This window comes from Bubalus bubalis, chromosome 5, assembly GCF_019923935.1.
Source record: "Bubalus bubalis isolate 160015118507 breed Murrah chromosome 5, NDDB_SH_1, whole genome shotgun sequence".
Taxonomy (NCBI): Eukaryota; Metazoa; Chordata; class Mammalia; order Artiodactyla; family Bovidae; genus Bubalus; species Bubalus bubalis.
Genome location: NC_059161.1, coordinates 103802517 through 103815895, shown reverse-complemented (window position 1 = coordinate 103815895; position 13379 = coordinate 103802517). Strand labels below are relative to the sequence as shown.

Genomic DNA, 13379 nt, shown 5'->3' with positions numbered 1-13379 from the left:
TTTTCTTTTCTCCTTTGCCTTTTGCTTCTCTTCTTTTCTCAGTTATTTGTAAGGCCTGCTCAGACAACCATTTTGCCTTTTTGCATTTCTTTATCTTGGGGATGATCTTGATCACTCCCTCCTGTACAATGTCATGAACCTCCATCCATAGTTTCTCAAGCACTCTGTCTATCAGATCTAATCCCTTGACTCTTTTGTTACTTCCACTGTATAATCGTAATGGATTTGATTTAGGTCATATCTGAATGGGCTATTAATTTTCCCTACTTTTTTCAATTTAAGTCTGAATTTGGCAATAAGGAGTTCATGTTCTGAGCCACAGTCAGTTCCTGGTCTTGTTTTTGCTGACTGTATAGAGCTTCTCCATCTTTGACTGCAAAGAATATAATCAATCTGATTTCAGTATTGACCATCTGGTGATATCCATCTGTAGGGTTGTCTCTTGTTTTGTGGGAAGAGGGTGTTTGCTATGACCAGTGTGTTCCTTTGGCAAAATTCTGTTAGCCTTTGCCCTGCTTCAGTTTGCACTCTGAGGCCAAACTTGCCTGTTACTCCAGGTCTTGACTTTCTACTTTTGCATTCCAGTCCCCTGTAATGAAAAAGACATATTTTTTTGGTGTTCTAGAAGGTTTTGTAGGGCTTCATAGAACCGTTCAACTTCAGCTTCTTCAGCATTACTGATTGGGGGTATAGGCTTTTATTACTATGACATTGAATGACTTGCCTTGAAATCAAACAGAGATCATTCTGTTGTTTTTGAGATTACAACCAAGTACTGTATTTTGGACTCTTGTTGACTATGAGGGCGACTCCATTTCTTCTAAGGGATTCTTGCCCACAATAGTAGATATAATGGTCATCTAAATTAAATTCACTCATTCCAATCCATTTTCATTTACTGATTCCTAAAATGTCAATGTTCACTCTTGCCATCTCCTGTTTGACCACTTCCAATTTACCCTGATTCATGGACCAAACATTCCAATTTCCTTTACAATATTGTTCTTCACAGCATTGGACTTTACTTCCATCACCACTCACATCCACAACTGGGCACTGTTTTGACTTTGGCTCTGTCTCTTCATTCTTTCTGGAGTTATTTCTCCACTCTTCTCCAGTAGCATATTGGACACCTACTGACCTGGGAAGTTGATCTTTCAGTGTCCTATCTTTTTGCTTTTTCATACTGTTTATGGGGTTCTCAAGGCACAAATACTGAAGTGGTTTGCCATTCCCTTCTCCAGTGGACCACATTTGGTCAGAAGTCTCCACCATGACCCATCCATCTTGAGTCACCCTACATGGCATGGCTCATAGTTTCATTGGGTCAAACAAGGCTGTGGCCCATGTGAATAGTTTGATTAGTTTTCTGTGACTATGGTTTTCATTCTATCATGTGGTTTTCATGTGCTATATATTAGTATTAGTTTAATTTCTTTTTATGTAAGACTGCTGTAGTATAGGTATTTCCAGGAGAAATAGGGGAAGATTCCCAGCCAGCAATTGCTATATTCCAAGAAATAATTACCTGAAAAGGCTATGTAGGATAAGCTGAGCCTACCATGACAATCAACAGCTCATCTTTCTGCAGGGGTGTCACTTTCCTTCAGCTCAGAGGCAAGTCTTTGGGCTAGAGAATCTGAGTGATCCATGAATTTGCTGATTCTATGAAGCCAGATTCTAGAGCAAAGAGAGCCTTGAATACTTCCTTTAATGAGGGATGACTGAAGAATGAGTAGCTCTGATTGACTATCATAAATCAAGTCATTTAGTGAATCGGCAGTTGTAGAGAGAGATAGAACAGTAGTTCCCAAATTGTGCTCCCCCAAACCTTAGTTTCATAAGCTACAATCCAAAGAAAAAGCACTCTGCAGACAAATAAATATGGGAAACAGTGCATATTATGATTCTCCTCTCCAAGTTACAGGGCATATAAATATGTTAAATCTCTGAGACTGAAATCTAAAAATCATTAGCTTAACACTGTTTAAGATAGAGTTTCCTGGACTTATTTGTTCACAGATATTTTCAAAGAATACCAAGCAGTATCTGGAGTTACTCTGGAATCATCAATTTAGAGAAGAATCATATTCTCTGAATGACAGACCTGTGTCAGACATCCTCAATTTAGTTTTTGGTGATTCAGCATATGCAGTTAGAGATGTCTTCATGACCATCAGCTTTCATCCATTGTTCAATTCATGAGAGAGCATCCGAAAACTGAAGCTTTCATTTTGTTTGAATTCTGGGGAAAAAGATGGGACTTGGTTCTTCCAGTAACTTTCATTTTAGGTGAATTACCGGTTTTAATCAGTATGTTGACATGAGTGTGTTAGGTGTGTTAGGTGTTTATTAAAAGGTTAGTGTCAAAAGAAATTAATGTCCTGGTGGGCTTGTGTTTTTCTCTGAGGCAGATATTGATGAATGTACAGAGGGGATCATTGAATGCCACAACCATTCCCGCTGCGTTAACCTACCAGGGTGGTACCACTGTGAGTGCAGAAGCGGTTTCCATGACGATGGGACCTATTCACTGTCCGGGGAGTCCTGTATTGGTAAGCAGCTTTCAGCCATGCCCTCCATCCCTCTGGACTTTTGTAGGAGCGGCAGCCTGCTTTGGTAGTCTATTCAGCTCCCAGTGTTAAAATATGACCCCTCACTGGTTAAACTCATCAGTTCTCAAATTTGCTCCCTCTATAATTCAGGGATCAGGCCAGGGATTATGCAATGTAGAGTTTTAGAACTATTATTCAAAAACTAGGGCAGTCAGAGGACAAAGCCTGAGTCTGTAGGCTGTGGTGTTTAGTTCTTTCTGAAGGAAACCATGATGACTTGCTAGAATTTTTTGCAGTTTGAGATGCAGCTGTGGGAGAAAAGGAAATATTACTGGACATAGAAAGTTCAGTTTAAATCTCAGCTCTTGTACTACAAATGTCACTGCACCTCTCTGAGCCTTCATCTGTGAATATATAAAAATGTGGATAATAATGCACATATTTATATTATTAGATTTAAATGGGATGCCATATATTTAAAGATTATAAGCTTTGGATTGATGCACAAATATAATAGAGTCAAATTAACCTTATTATTGTTGCTATTATTGCTGCCATCATCTTTGCAAGGTCTCCTTTAATCTCTTTTCTGCTTGTGGTTCTGTTACCAGCTGAACAGAGGAAGTTAGCAGATGGAGTTCTTCACCTTTGAGACCTTATACCTTTCATGAAATCCAAACAACTGATCAAGAATGTAATTGTTTCCATGAGAACCTTAACCAATCCAGTTATTTCATGTCATGTGGACTCAGCTGAATTCTTAATGCTGATTTGAGCTGACCCAGAGGGCAAGCATTCTGACCATGGGTTCTCAAAGTTCAGAATGCTGAATTAGAAAGTGGAAATTTGATTTTGAAAATCCATTGTCTCTGCTCACCGCGTATCTTTTTTTTTTCTAAAGGTTGCTTCTAAGAACCAATCAGTGTTTTTGCAACTTCTGCCCTGAGATGGGCTCTGAAGCAAAGATGAATTAGAGAACAGTAAGCACACAGCTTGTCCATTGCAGTCTTGGTATTACTGTTGAGAGCCATGCAGCATAGTTGTTGCAGACATAGACCCTTAAGCCAGACTCCCCTGCAGTCAGATTCCAGCTCTGCCATGACTAAGTATGCTGCAAGATCTTCTCTAAACTGTACCTCAGTTATCTTGTGTGTAAAATGGAAATGGTCATATGTTTCTGCATACTCAGCACTCTGTCTCATACTCCATCCCTATTCTTTTTATTGTTAAAGCAATGATTTGCAACTTCACAGAGAGCTTTGCATTTATCCTGGGTCTTCATATACTTCCTTTACTCCATGGCCAGGAACTTCTGTATATATGCAACTCGTAGTAGATAGATGTTATGTAAATAGGAATAGATCAAATAGCTATTGTTATTGAGCGCCGAAGAATTGATGCTTTTGAACTGTGGTGTTGGAGAAGACTCTTGAGAGTCCCTTGGACTGCAAGGAGATCCAACCAGTCCATTCTGAAGGAGATCAGCCCTGGGATTTCTTTGGAAGGAATGATGCTTAAGCTGAAACTCCAGTACTTTGGCCACCTCATGTGAAGAGTTGACTCGTTGGCAAAGACTCTGATGCTGGGAGGGATTGGGAGCAGGAGGAGAATGGGGAGACAGAGGATGAGATGGCTGGATGGCATCACTGGCTTGATGCATATGAGTCTGGGTGAACTCTGGGAGTTGGTGATGGACAGGGAGGTCTGGCGTGCTGTGATTCATGGGATTGCAAAGAGTCAGACATGACTGAGCGACTGAACTGAACTGAACAGATTGGAGATAGAAAGATATAATTTTGATATATGTGATATTACATTCGGGGACTAAAAACTTTCACTTTTAAAAACTGTATTTGATACCAATAAATGTGGGATGCTTAGCTTTTTGTTCATGAGAGACCATAGAGATCACCTCATTGATACAATTGACCACCACGGTGTCACACACTTCTGTATCTTTGCACGTGCCGACCCTCTGTGGGTGGAATGGAGCAGAGCTCTGACTCAGGAATGACCCTCTCTTTTCCTGATCATGTTGATTTGAAAATGAATTTCTGCTCATTTCTCTAACTTCAGCTCAGATTTTACCAGATCGCCATGAAGCGTTCTCTGAAATCTTCATAGGAGTTATCAGTCCTCTCCTCTGCTAACTCTAGAGCTTCTATTCTGGCATATGTTTCTGTAGCTGTTCTACTGTTCAGTTTATTGTTCTTGTACTAGTCTGCAAACATAAAATAAGGTTCATTGTTCTGTCTCTCCAGCGAGATGCTTTGGTAATTGGTGTTCAGTAAATGAAAAAATGCAACCATAGTTCATCTGTCCAATAAAGAAATACAGTCACAGAAAGAGTAACACCTTGCTTCTGGCCTCACAGCTTATTTGGTACAAGTAGGGACATAACCCTAGGTCAAAGGTGACCCTACATCCCAAATGCCCGGGACAACCCCACTTTATACCTCCTCTGATGTAATTATCAGTCATGCCCTGTTACTGTCATAAATGTCCCTGCTAGGATGACAGATGCCATGGCCACCTCACCTACTGATTTCTCTCTGCCATGCTGAGTGGTGTGCCTGGGGGAACAGAGCTCTGCCTCCCCGGGGATGCACTTTCTTCATCCATGAACTGATTCCAGCTCTGCACAGGAAAACATTGGTGAGCTGGAGTCCTTGGCAAGGAACTAGGGTTGTTTTAATTAGTAACATTTTAAATTTGGATAATTGTTCATCTGAATTCCCTTTCATTTCCTCACTAAAAATAGCTTTGTAAATGAGTCTTACTAAGAACAGGAATCTGACCATCATTTAGGTTTTTGTTTTTTTTTTTCCCTCTTGGTAATTGAAAGCACTCTTGGTTCAGAATATTTCTTGGCATAATAGATGTATAAATCTGAGCATATCACTTTCATGGTATATCCTTCTAATGCCTTCCCAGTAAATGTAAAATAAATTTCTAACTCTTTTCATGGTCTTTCCTCCAGGCTTTAGGTGACATTGTCCCTGTCCACTTATTGGGCTTTCTCTTATATATGTTAGCCTTTCTGATCTTTGCATGTCTTGCACGTGACAGTGAAATCACTTGGTTTTAGGGCCTTTGCCTTTGCTTAAACACTGCCTGGAACACTCACTATCTGTTTTCTTGCATGTTTTTAAAATGAAATATAGCTGATTTACAATGTTGTGTTAATTTCACATGTATAGCATGCATGTGTGCTAAGTTGCTTCAGTCATGCCGGACTCTTTGCAACCCTATGGACTGTAGTCTGCCAGGCTCCTCTGTCCATGGGATTCTCCAGGCAAGAATGCTGGAGTGAGTAGCAGGCCCTTCTCCAGGGGATCTTCCAAACCCAGGGATCGAACTCACATCTTTGATGTCTCCTGCATTGGCAGACGGGTTCTTTACCACTAGCACCACCTGGGAAGCCTGTGTATAGCATAGTGATTTTTTTTTTTCTTTGCAGATTATATTCCATTAAAAATAATTACAAGATACTGGAAATAATTTCTGGTGCTATACAACAAATATTTGTTATCTTTTATGTATAGTAGTTGGTATCTATTAATCTCATACTCCTATTTGTCCCTCCCTCCTTCCACTTCCCTTTTGGTATCCCAAAGTTTGTTTTCCATGTTTGTGTGTCTGTTTTGTAAATAAGTTCATTTGTATCATTTTTTTTTTAGATTCTACATGTAATTGATATCATATATTGTTTTTCTTTCTCTGACATATCACTTAGTATAATGTTCTCTACATCCATCCATGTTGCTGCAAAAGGCAGTAGTTTGTTCCTTCTTTATGACTGAGTAATATTCCATTATGTGTATGTGTGTACACACACATATATACCACATCTTATTAAGTTGATCATTTGTTGATGGACATTTGAGTTGTTTCCATATCTTGCCTTTTGCAAATAAGTGCTACTATCCTGGAATGTGAAGTCAAGTGGGCCTTAGAAAGCATCACTACGAACAAAGCTAGTGGAGGTGATGGAATTCCAGTTGAGCTATTCCAAATCCTGAAAGGTGATGCTGTGAACGTGCTGCACTCAATATGCCAGCAAATTTGGAAAACTCAGCAGTGGCCACAGGACTGGAAAAAGGTCAGTTTTCATTCCAATCCCAAAGAAATGCAATGCCAAAGAATGCTCAAACTACTGCACAATTGCACTCATCTCACATGCTAGTAAAGTAATGCTCAAAATTCTCCAAGCCAGGCTTCAGCAATATGTGAACTGTGAACTTCCAGATGTTCAAGCTGGTTTTAGAAAAGGCAGAGGAACCAGAGATCAAATTGCCAACATCTGCTGGATCATGGAAAAAGCAAGAGAGTTCCAGAAAAACATCTATTTCTACTTTATTGACTATGCCAAAGCCTTTGACTGTGTGGATCACAATAAACTGTGGAAAATTCTGAAAGAGATGGGAATACCAGACCACCTGATCTGCCTCTTGAGAAATCTGTATGCAGGTCAGGAAGCAACAGTTAGAACTGGACATGGAACAACAGACTGGTTCCAAATAGGAAAAGGAATTCGTCAAGGCTGTATATTGTCACCGTGTTTATTCAACTTATATGCAGAGTACATCATGAGAAACGCTGGACTGGAAGAAACACAAACTGGAATCAAGATTGCTGGGAGAAATATCAATAACCTCAGATATGCAGATGACACCACCCTTATGGCAGAAAGTGAAGAGGAACTCAAAAGCCTCTTGATGAAAGAAAGTGGACAGTGAAAAAGTTGGCTTAAAGCTCAACATTCAGAAAACGAAGATCATGGCATCCAGTCCCACCACTTCATGGCTAAAAGATGGGGAAACAGTGGAAACAGTGTCACTTTATTTTTCTGGGCTCCAAAATCACTACAGATGGTGACTGCAGCCATGAAATTAAAAGACGCTTACTCCTTGGAAGGAAAGTTATGACCAACCTAGATAACATATTCAAAAGCAGAGACATTACTTTGCCAACAAAGGTTCATCTAGTCAAGGCTATGGTTTTTCTTGTGGTCATGTATGGATGTGAGAGTTGGACTGTGAAGAAGGCTGAGCGCCGAAGAATTGATGCTTTTGAACTGAGGTGTTGGAGAAGACTCTTGAGAGTCCCTTGGACTGCAAGGAGATGCAACCAGTCCATTGTGAAGGAGATCAGCCTTGGGATTTCTTTGGAAGGAATGATGCTGAAGCTGAAACTCCAGTACTTTGGCCACCTCATGTGAAGAGTTGACTCATTGGAAAAGACACTGATGCTGGGAGGGATTGAGGGCAGGAGGATAAGGGGACGACAGAGGATGAGATGGCTGGATGGCATCGCTGACTCGATGGACGTGAGTCTCAGTGAACTCCGGGAGTTCGTGATGGAGAGGGAGGCCTGGCATGCTGCGATTCATGGGGTCGCAAAGAGTCAGACATGACTAAGCAACTAATTTGATCTGATCTGATGAACATTGAATGCATGTATCTTTTCACATTGAAGTTTTTGTGTTTCCAGATATATACCCAGGAGTGGAGTTGCTAGATCATATGATAGTTCTATTTTTACTTTTCAAAGGAACCTCCATACTGCATTCCACAGTGCCTGCCTGCATGCTAAGTCGCTTCAGTCATGTCCAACTCTTTATGACTTTATGGACTGTGGCCCACGAGGCTCCTCTGTCCATAGGGATTTTCTAGGCAAGAACACTGAAGTGGGTTGCCATGCCCTCCTCCAGGGGATCTTCCCGACCCAGAGATCAGACTCATGTCTCTTACATCTTTGCTTTGCCATGAGGGTTCTTAACCACTGAGCCACCAGGGAAGCCCATTCTACAGTGGCTACACCAATTTACATTCCCACCAGAAGTGTAGGAAGTTCCCCTTTTCTTAACATCTTCTCTAGTACTTATCATTTGTAAACCTCTTTCTTCATTTATTTCTTAGCTCAAATGCCTCTTTTTGAGGAGACTCTCCCTGACCATTTTATCTGAAGTAGTTGCTTCATTATATCACACTCTTTTATGCCTTTTATAGCATTTTTTTGTTTTCATATGTATTTTGCATATGCATATGTGTAACTGTCTACTGCCACAATCGTACAGATCCTTGTAGGGCAGAAACCTTGTCTGTATTTCAGCACTGTACATTCGTTGCTTTATCATGTACACACAATGTAGGCATTCAATGCATGTGTGTCAAATGATTGAAGGACTAGATAGAACCCTATCAGGACAAGTTTATCTTGTGTTGGGGCTGACACAACTAGTTGTGTAGACCGCAGTGAGTAACATAAGATGCTAAACATCACAACATCATGTGAGTCTTTTGTTTCAGAAAAAATGTATTTATTAAGAACAACCATTACACCCGTACTGTGTTAAGCCTTCTGGGAATATGGGTTTGAAGAAGATAAGATCTTTGTTCTTGGGGGATTTATAATTTGAAATATACGGAATCATAATAACGTATCTTAATAGCACTGAAAATTAGCACATAAAATAAGCTGTAAATAACATCAGCTACTAATGCTTACATTTAAAAGCAATAGTGGCATCTAAGACAGTCTTCTTTTAAGTATTTTAGGAACATGCACTCAGCTATGTTTTTTCCCCAGACAATAGCAGGGATGGCATATGTTGGCATCTAAAATGTGGCAGTTGCAGGCTTTTAAGGGAACAGTCACATGTCACTCCTTGCCATTTTTCTTAGATGAGGATAACACCTGCTGTATTGACTTCATCAGTTACTGTAAACATCTAAGGTTAGTCATGTCGTAAAGAACAGCACCCTTGCAAGATTTCCCATTGCCTCTTTATCCTGAAGTATACTGATCATACAGTTGAAGAAATGACTAGTTTAGGTATTGTAGAGACAGACAGAATCATCCTTCTTGGGGAGTTTATCAGAGTCTTGTTTGTTTCCCTGTCTCTCTCTCATTTGCTTGTTTATAATTCCAGGAGAGATGGACACACAAAGATTTACTGCTGCTGCTAAGTCACTTCAGTCGTGTCTGACTCTGTGTGACCCCATAGACGGCAGCCCACCAGGCTCCCCCGTCCCTGGGATTCTCCAGGCAAGAACACTGGAGTGGGTTGCCATTTCCTTCTCCAATGCAGGAAAGTGAAAAGTGAAAGTGAAGTCACTCAGTCGTGTCCAACTCTAGCGACCCCATGGACTGCAGCCCACCAGGCTCCTCCGTCCATGGGATTTTCCAGGCAAGAGTACTGGCGTGGGGTGCCATTGCTACTAGCTAGTATTTATTGGGATGATCCTCTGGAGAAGGGCATGGTTACCCACTGCAGTATTCTTGTCCGGAGAGTTCCATGGACAGAGGAGCCTGGTGGGCTACAGTCCATGTGGTCGCAAAGAGTTGGACACGACTGAGTGACTAACACTTTCATTTTTCACATTTATTGAAGATGAGAGTGCTGCCTTGTTACTGTAGGGTCCAGTGTACTCTGTGTTTGGAGGCAGTGGTGGGAGTCTGGTTCTCAGTATTAACACAGAAGCTCTGAGCAGTTCCTTTTTATCCAGGCATAGCTATCTTGGTCATTTAGAAATGAAAATATATATTAATAATGCCATGTATGAAGACCAGGATTTTACATATTTTGAAAATGAGATTCTAACTCCCTTGGATGTTAGTCAGTCTCTATGATTTGCTTCTGCCTTTGAATCTTTATTTTCCTCTGCTCCCTCTCATGCTTAACATGGATTCTCAAGCCTCCTCAAATATTTCTTCCAGTCTTTTCAAACCCTACAATGTTTATTCCTTTGCTTGTATGCTTTACCCTGACTGTCTCTCTATTCCACTTTCTGCTTGTCGAAATCCTGATGAAGTTTTACCCGCTGAACCAGGGATTCTTAACTTTGTTTCACAGTAGATTCACCTGCATAGCTTTTAAAATATACTTACAATGGGATATCACACAACTAGAGATTCTAATTCAGTTGGTCTGTTACTGCATAGATGGAAGTCATTTTTTTTAATGTCTACAAGTGAGTAAAAAAGTAAGCTTAAAACTCAACTATCAGAAAACCAAGATCATGGCATCCGGTCCCATCACTTCATGGCAAATTGACGGGGAAGCAATGGAAACAATGACAGACTTTATTTTTTTGGTCTCCAAAAATCACTGCAGATGGTGACTGCAGCCATGAAATGTAAAAAATGCTTACTCCTTGGAAGAAAAGCTATGACCAACCTAGACAGCATGTTAAAAAGCAGAGACATCACTTTACCAACAAAGGTCCATCTAGTCAAAGCTATGGTTTTCCCAGTAGTCATGTATGGATGTGAGAGTTGAACCATAAAGAAAGTTGAGCACTGAAGAATTGATGCTTTTGAATTGTGCTGTTGGAGAAGACTCTTGAGAAAGCAGACTGTAAGGAGGTAAACCAGTCCATCCTAAAGGAAATCAGTCCTGAATATTCATTGGAAGGACTGATGCTGAAGTTGAAACGCCACTACTTTGGCCACCTGATGCAAAGAACCAACTCATTGGAAAAGACCCTGATGCTGGGAAGGATTGAAGGCAGGAGGAGAAGGGGATGACAGAGGATGAGATGGTTGGATGGCATCACCGACACAATGGACATGAGTTTGAGTAAGCTCCCGGAGTTGGTGATGGACAGGGAGGCCTGGCGTGCTGCAGTCCATGGGGTTACAAAGAGTCGGACACGACTGAGTGACTGAAATGAACTAAACAAGTGATTAGAAAGAATTTTAAATTAACAGAGACACTCTCATAGCTCTCTAATAATACTAAAATTGCCTACCTCTTATATGTTGTCACAGCCATGTGTTTGCACCTGTTTTATGGAACTTATCAGGATAAGTTTGTTGTCTTCATCGATTCTTTATAACTTACAGACATGTAGCTATTCTTTGGGATGTGGCACCTCTTGGGCCCCCGTCATGGTCTCCTCTATGGGACTCGGCTGTATGAATTAAGTTCCCAGACTCTGGAGTCTGCTCTCTGGTCACTGTAAACAGCTTGGTGAGGATTTACTTGTCAGAGCAGCTGCTGCAACCAGTGTGAACATGCAAAGCAACCCTGTGTACGAGACAGCAAAAGAAACACTGATGTATAGAACAGTCTTATGGACTCTGTGGGAGAGGGAGAGGGTGGGAAGATTTGGGAGAATGGCATTGAAACATGTATAATATCATGTATGAAACGAGTTGCCAGTCCAGGTTCGATGCACGATACTGGATGCTTGGGGCTGGTGCACTGGGACGACCCAGAGGGATGGTATGGGGAGGGAGGAGGGAGGAGGGTTCAGGATGGGGAAACATGTATACCTGTGGCGGATTCATTTCGATATTTGGCAAAACTAATACAATATTGTAAAGTTTAAAAATAAAATAAAATTAAAAGTATGTATATAAAAAAATAAAAATAAAAAAACAAACAAACAAAAAAGAAAATGTTCCACTGGAATCTCTTGGGAAGGGGGTTTCACTTTTTATTGATGTGTCAGAGTTGATTGAAGTGGTCTACAAATGATTTGGGCTCTGCTGTCTTTGCCCAGTGCTTGGTTCTCATAGGAGTGGAAATAAAAAGAGGTAGAGGCTGGAGATGCCCCCTATGATGAACCTTACTGAGGCGGGTGGAGGATTATGAAGCCTTAGTGAGTAACAGTGTGATACATACAGGAGAGGCAGGTTTCAAGCACATATGGGATTTCTGGGATTCAGATTGCAACTAGGCCACTTTCTAGCTGAGCTGCATTTGGCAAACTATTTAACCTCTCTAAACCTTAGCTTCCTCCATATACGATGATTAAATAATATTTCCTCATGGTTTTTTTTTTCTAATATCAGTTCAGTTCAGTTCAGTCACTCAGTTGTGTCCGACTCTTTGCAACCCCATGAATTGCAGCATGCCAGGCCTCCCTGTTCATCACCAATTCCCAGAGTTCATCTAACCTCTTGTCCATCAAGTTGGGATGCCATCCAGCCATCTCATCCTTTGTCGTCCCCTTCTCCTCCTGCCCCCAATCCAATATAAGTGCTTCTATATGTAAAAATCCTAGCAAGTAGTAGATAGTATGAGTCAACATTTAACTGTCCTTGTCTGTCCAGTGAAGACAGCAACAGTGATTCTAACAAGAGCTAACGTTTATGGAGAGCTTACTTTCTGCCAGGCAGTGAGCCATCTACAGAAGTGCCAACTTCATAAGTTGCTGTGAGGATTAAATAAGCTAACATAGGGGAAAAAAACCATTCAGCAGTTGTGGTTTAAGTGCTTAGTAAATGTGAGCCATTAGCTTGAACTAAACCCCTATACTATGTGTCTGGGAACCTCATGCATTATCTAATTTAGTTCTCATACCTACCTTAGGAGGGAAGCCCTTTTACTATTGTCATTTTAAAGGTGAGGGAAATAAGATCCCAAGGATTAAGATAACATCCCAAATTCCAGTCAGTAAGCAGCACACAGAGGCCATAATCCAGTGCCTTTGATCCCAACCTTCTGCTTTTAGTATGTTAACATTGTAAAGCTGTCTGGGAGTAGGGGGACCTGTGATGAGTCCACAGACAGGGGAGATGCTAAGCAGAGCAGTTGGGGGCCAATGAGACAAAGAGAGAAGGAGAATATGAGTGAGACCCGGACAAAGAGTTGCTATGTTCTGTCTGAATCAAGAGATTGGGGGATTGCTTTATCTAAGGGACTCAAGGACTGTGTAGTTAGGCCCTCCAGCTAGACCAGGGGCAGGATGTCAAGGTGGCAGGTTCTTGACAATTACTCTGATAGCACCTAAGCCTTGACAGTGCTTTCACCTGGCTGTCCACTGAGGCCATTACCTTCCCTGCATTTCTGATGATATGAATCTGAGTGAA

The 13379-nt window shown here is 41.1% G+C and overlaps 1 protein-coding gene across 7 annotated transcripts in view; it reads left to right on the top strand.

Annotated features, from left to right (window-relative positions):
• The window catches only part of NELL1 (neural EGFL like 1), a 1046196-nt gene that overhangs the window by 973664 nt on the left and 59153 nt on the right, over positions 1-13379 (top strand). For 5 of the 7 annotated variants that reach the window (XM_044943466.2, XM_025286290.3, XM_044943464.2 and 2 more), the window contains one exon: positions 2415-2555. The exons of the other annotated variants lie outside the window; for them this stretch is intronic. In XM_044943466.2, coding sequence (XP_044799401.2) covers positions 2415-2555 — 141 coding nt within the window. The remainder of the gene's footprint in view (positions 1-2414; positions 2556-13379) is intronic. 7 annotated transcript variants of the gene reach the window in all.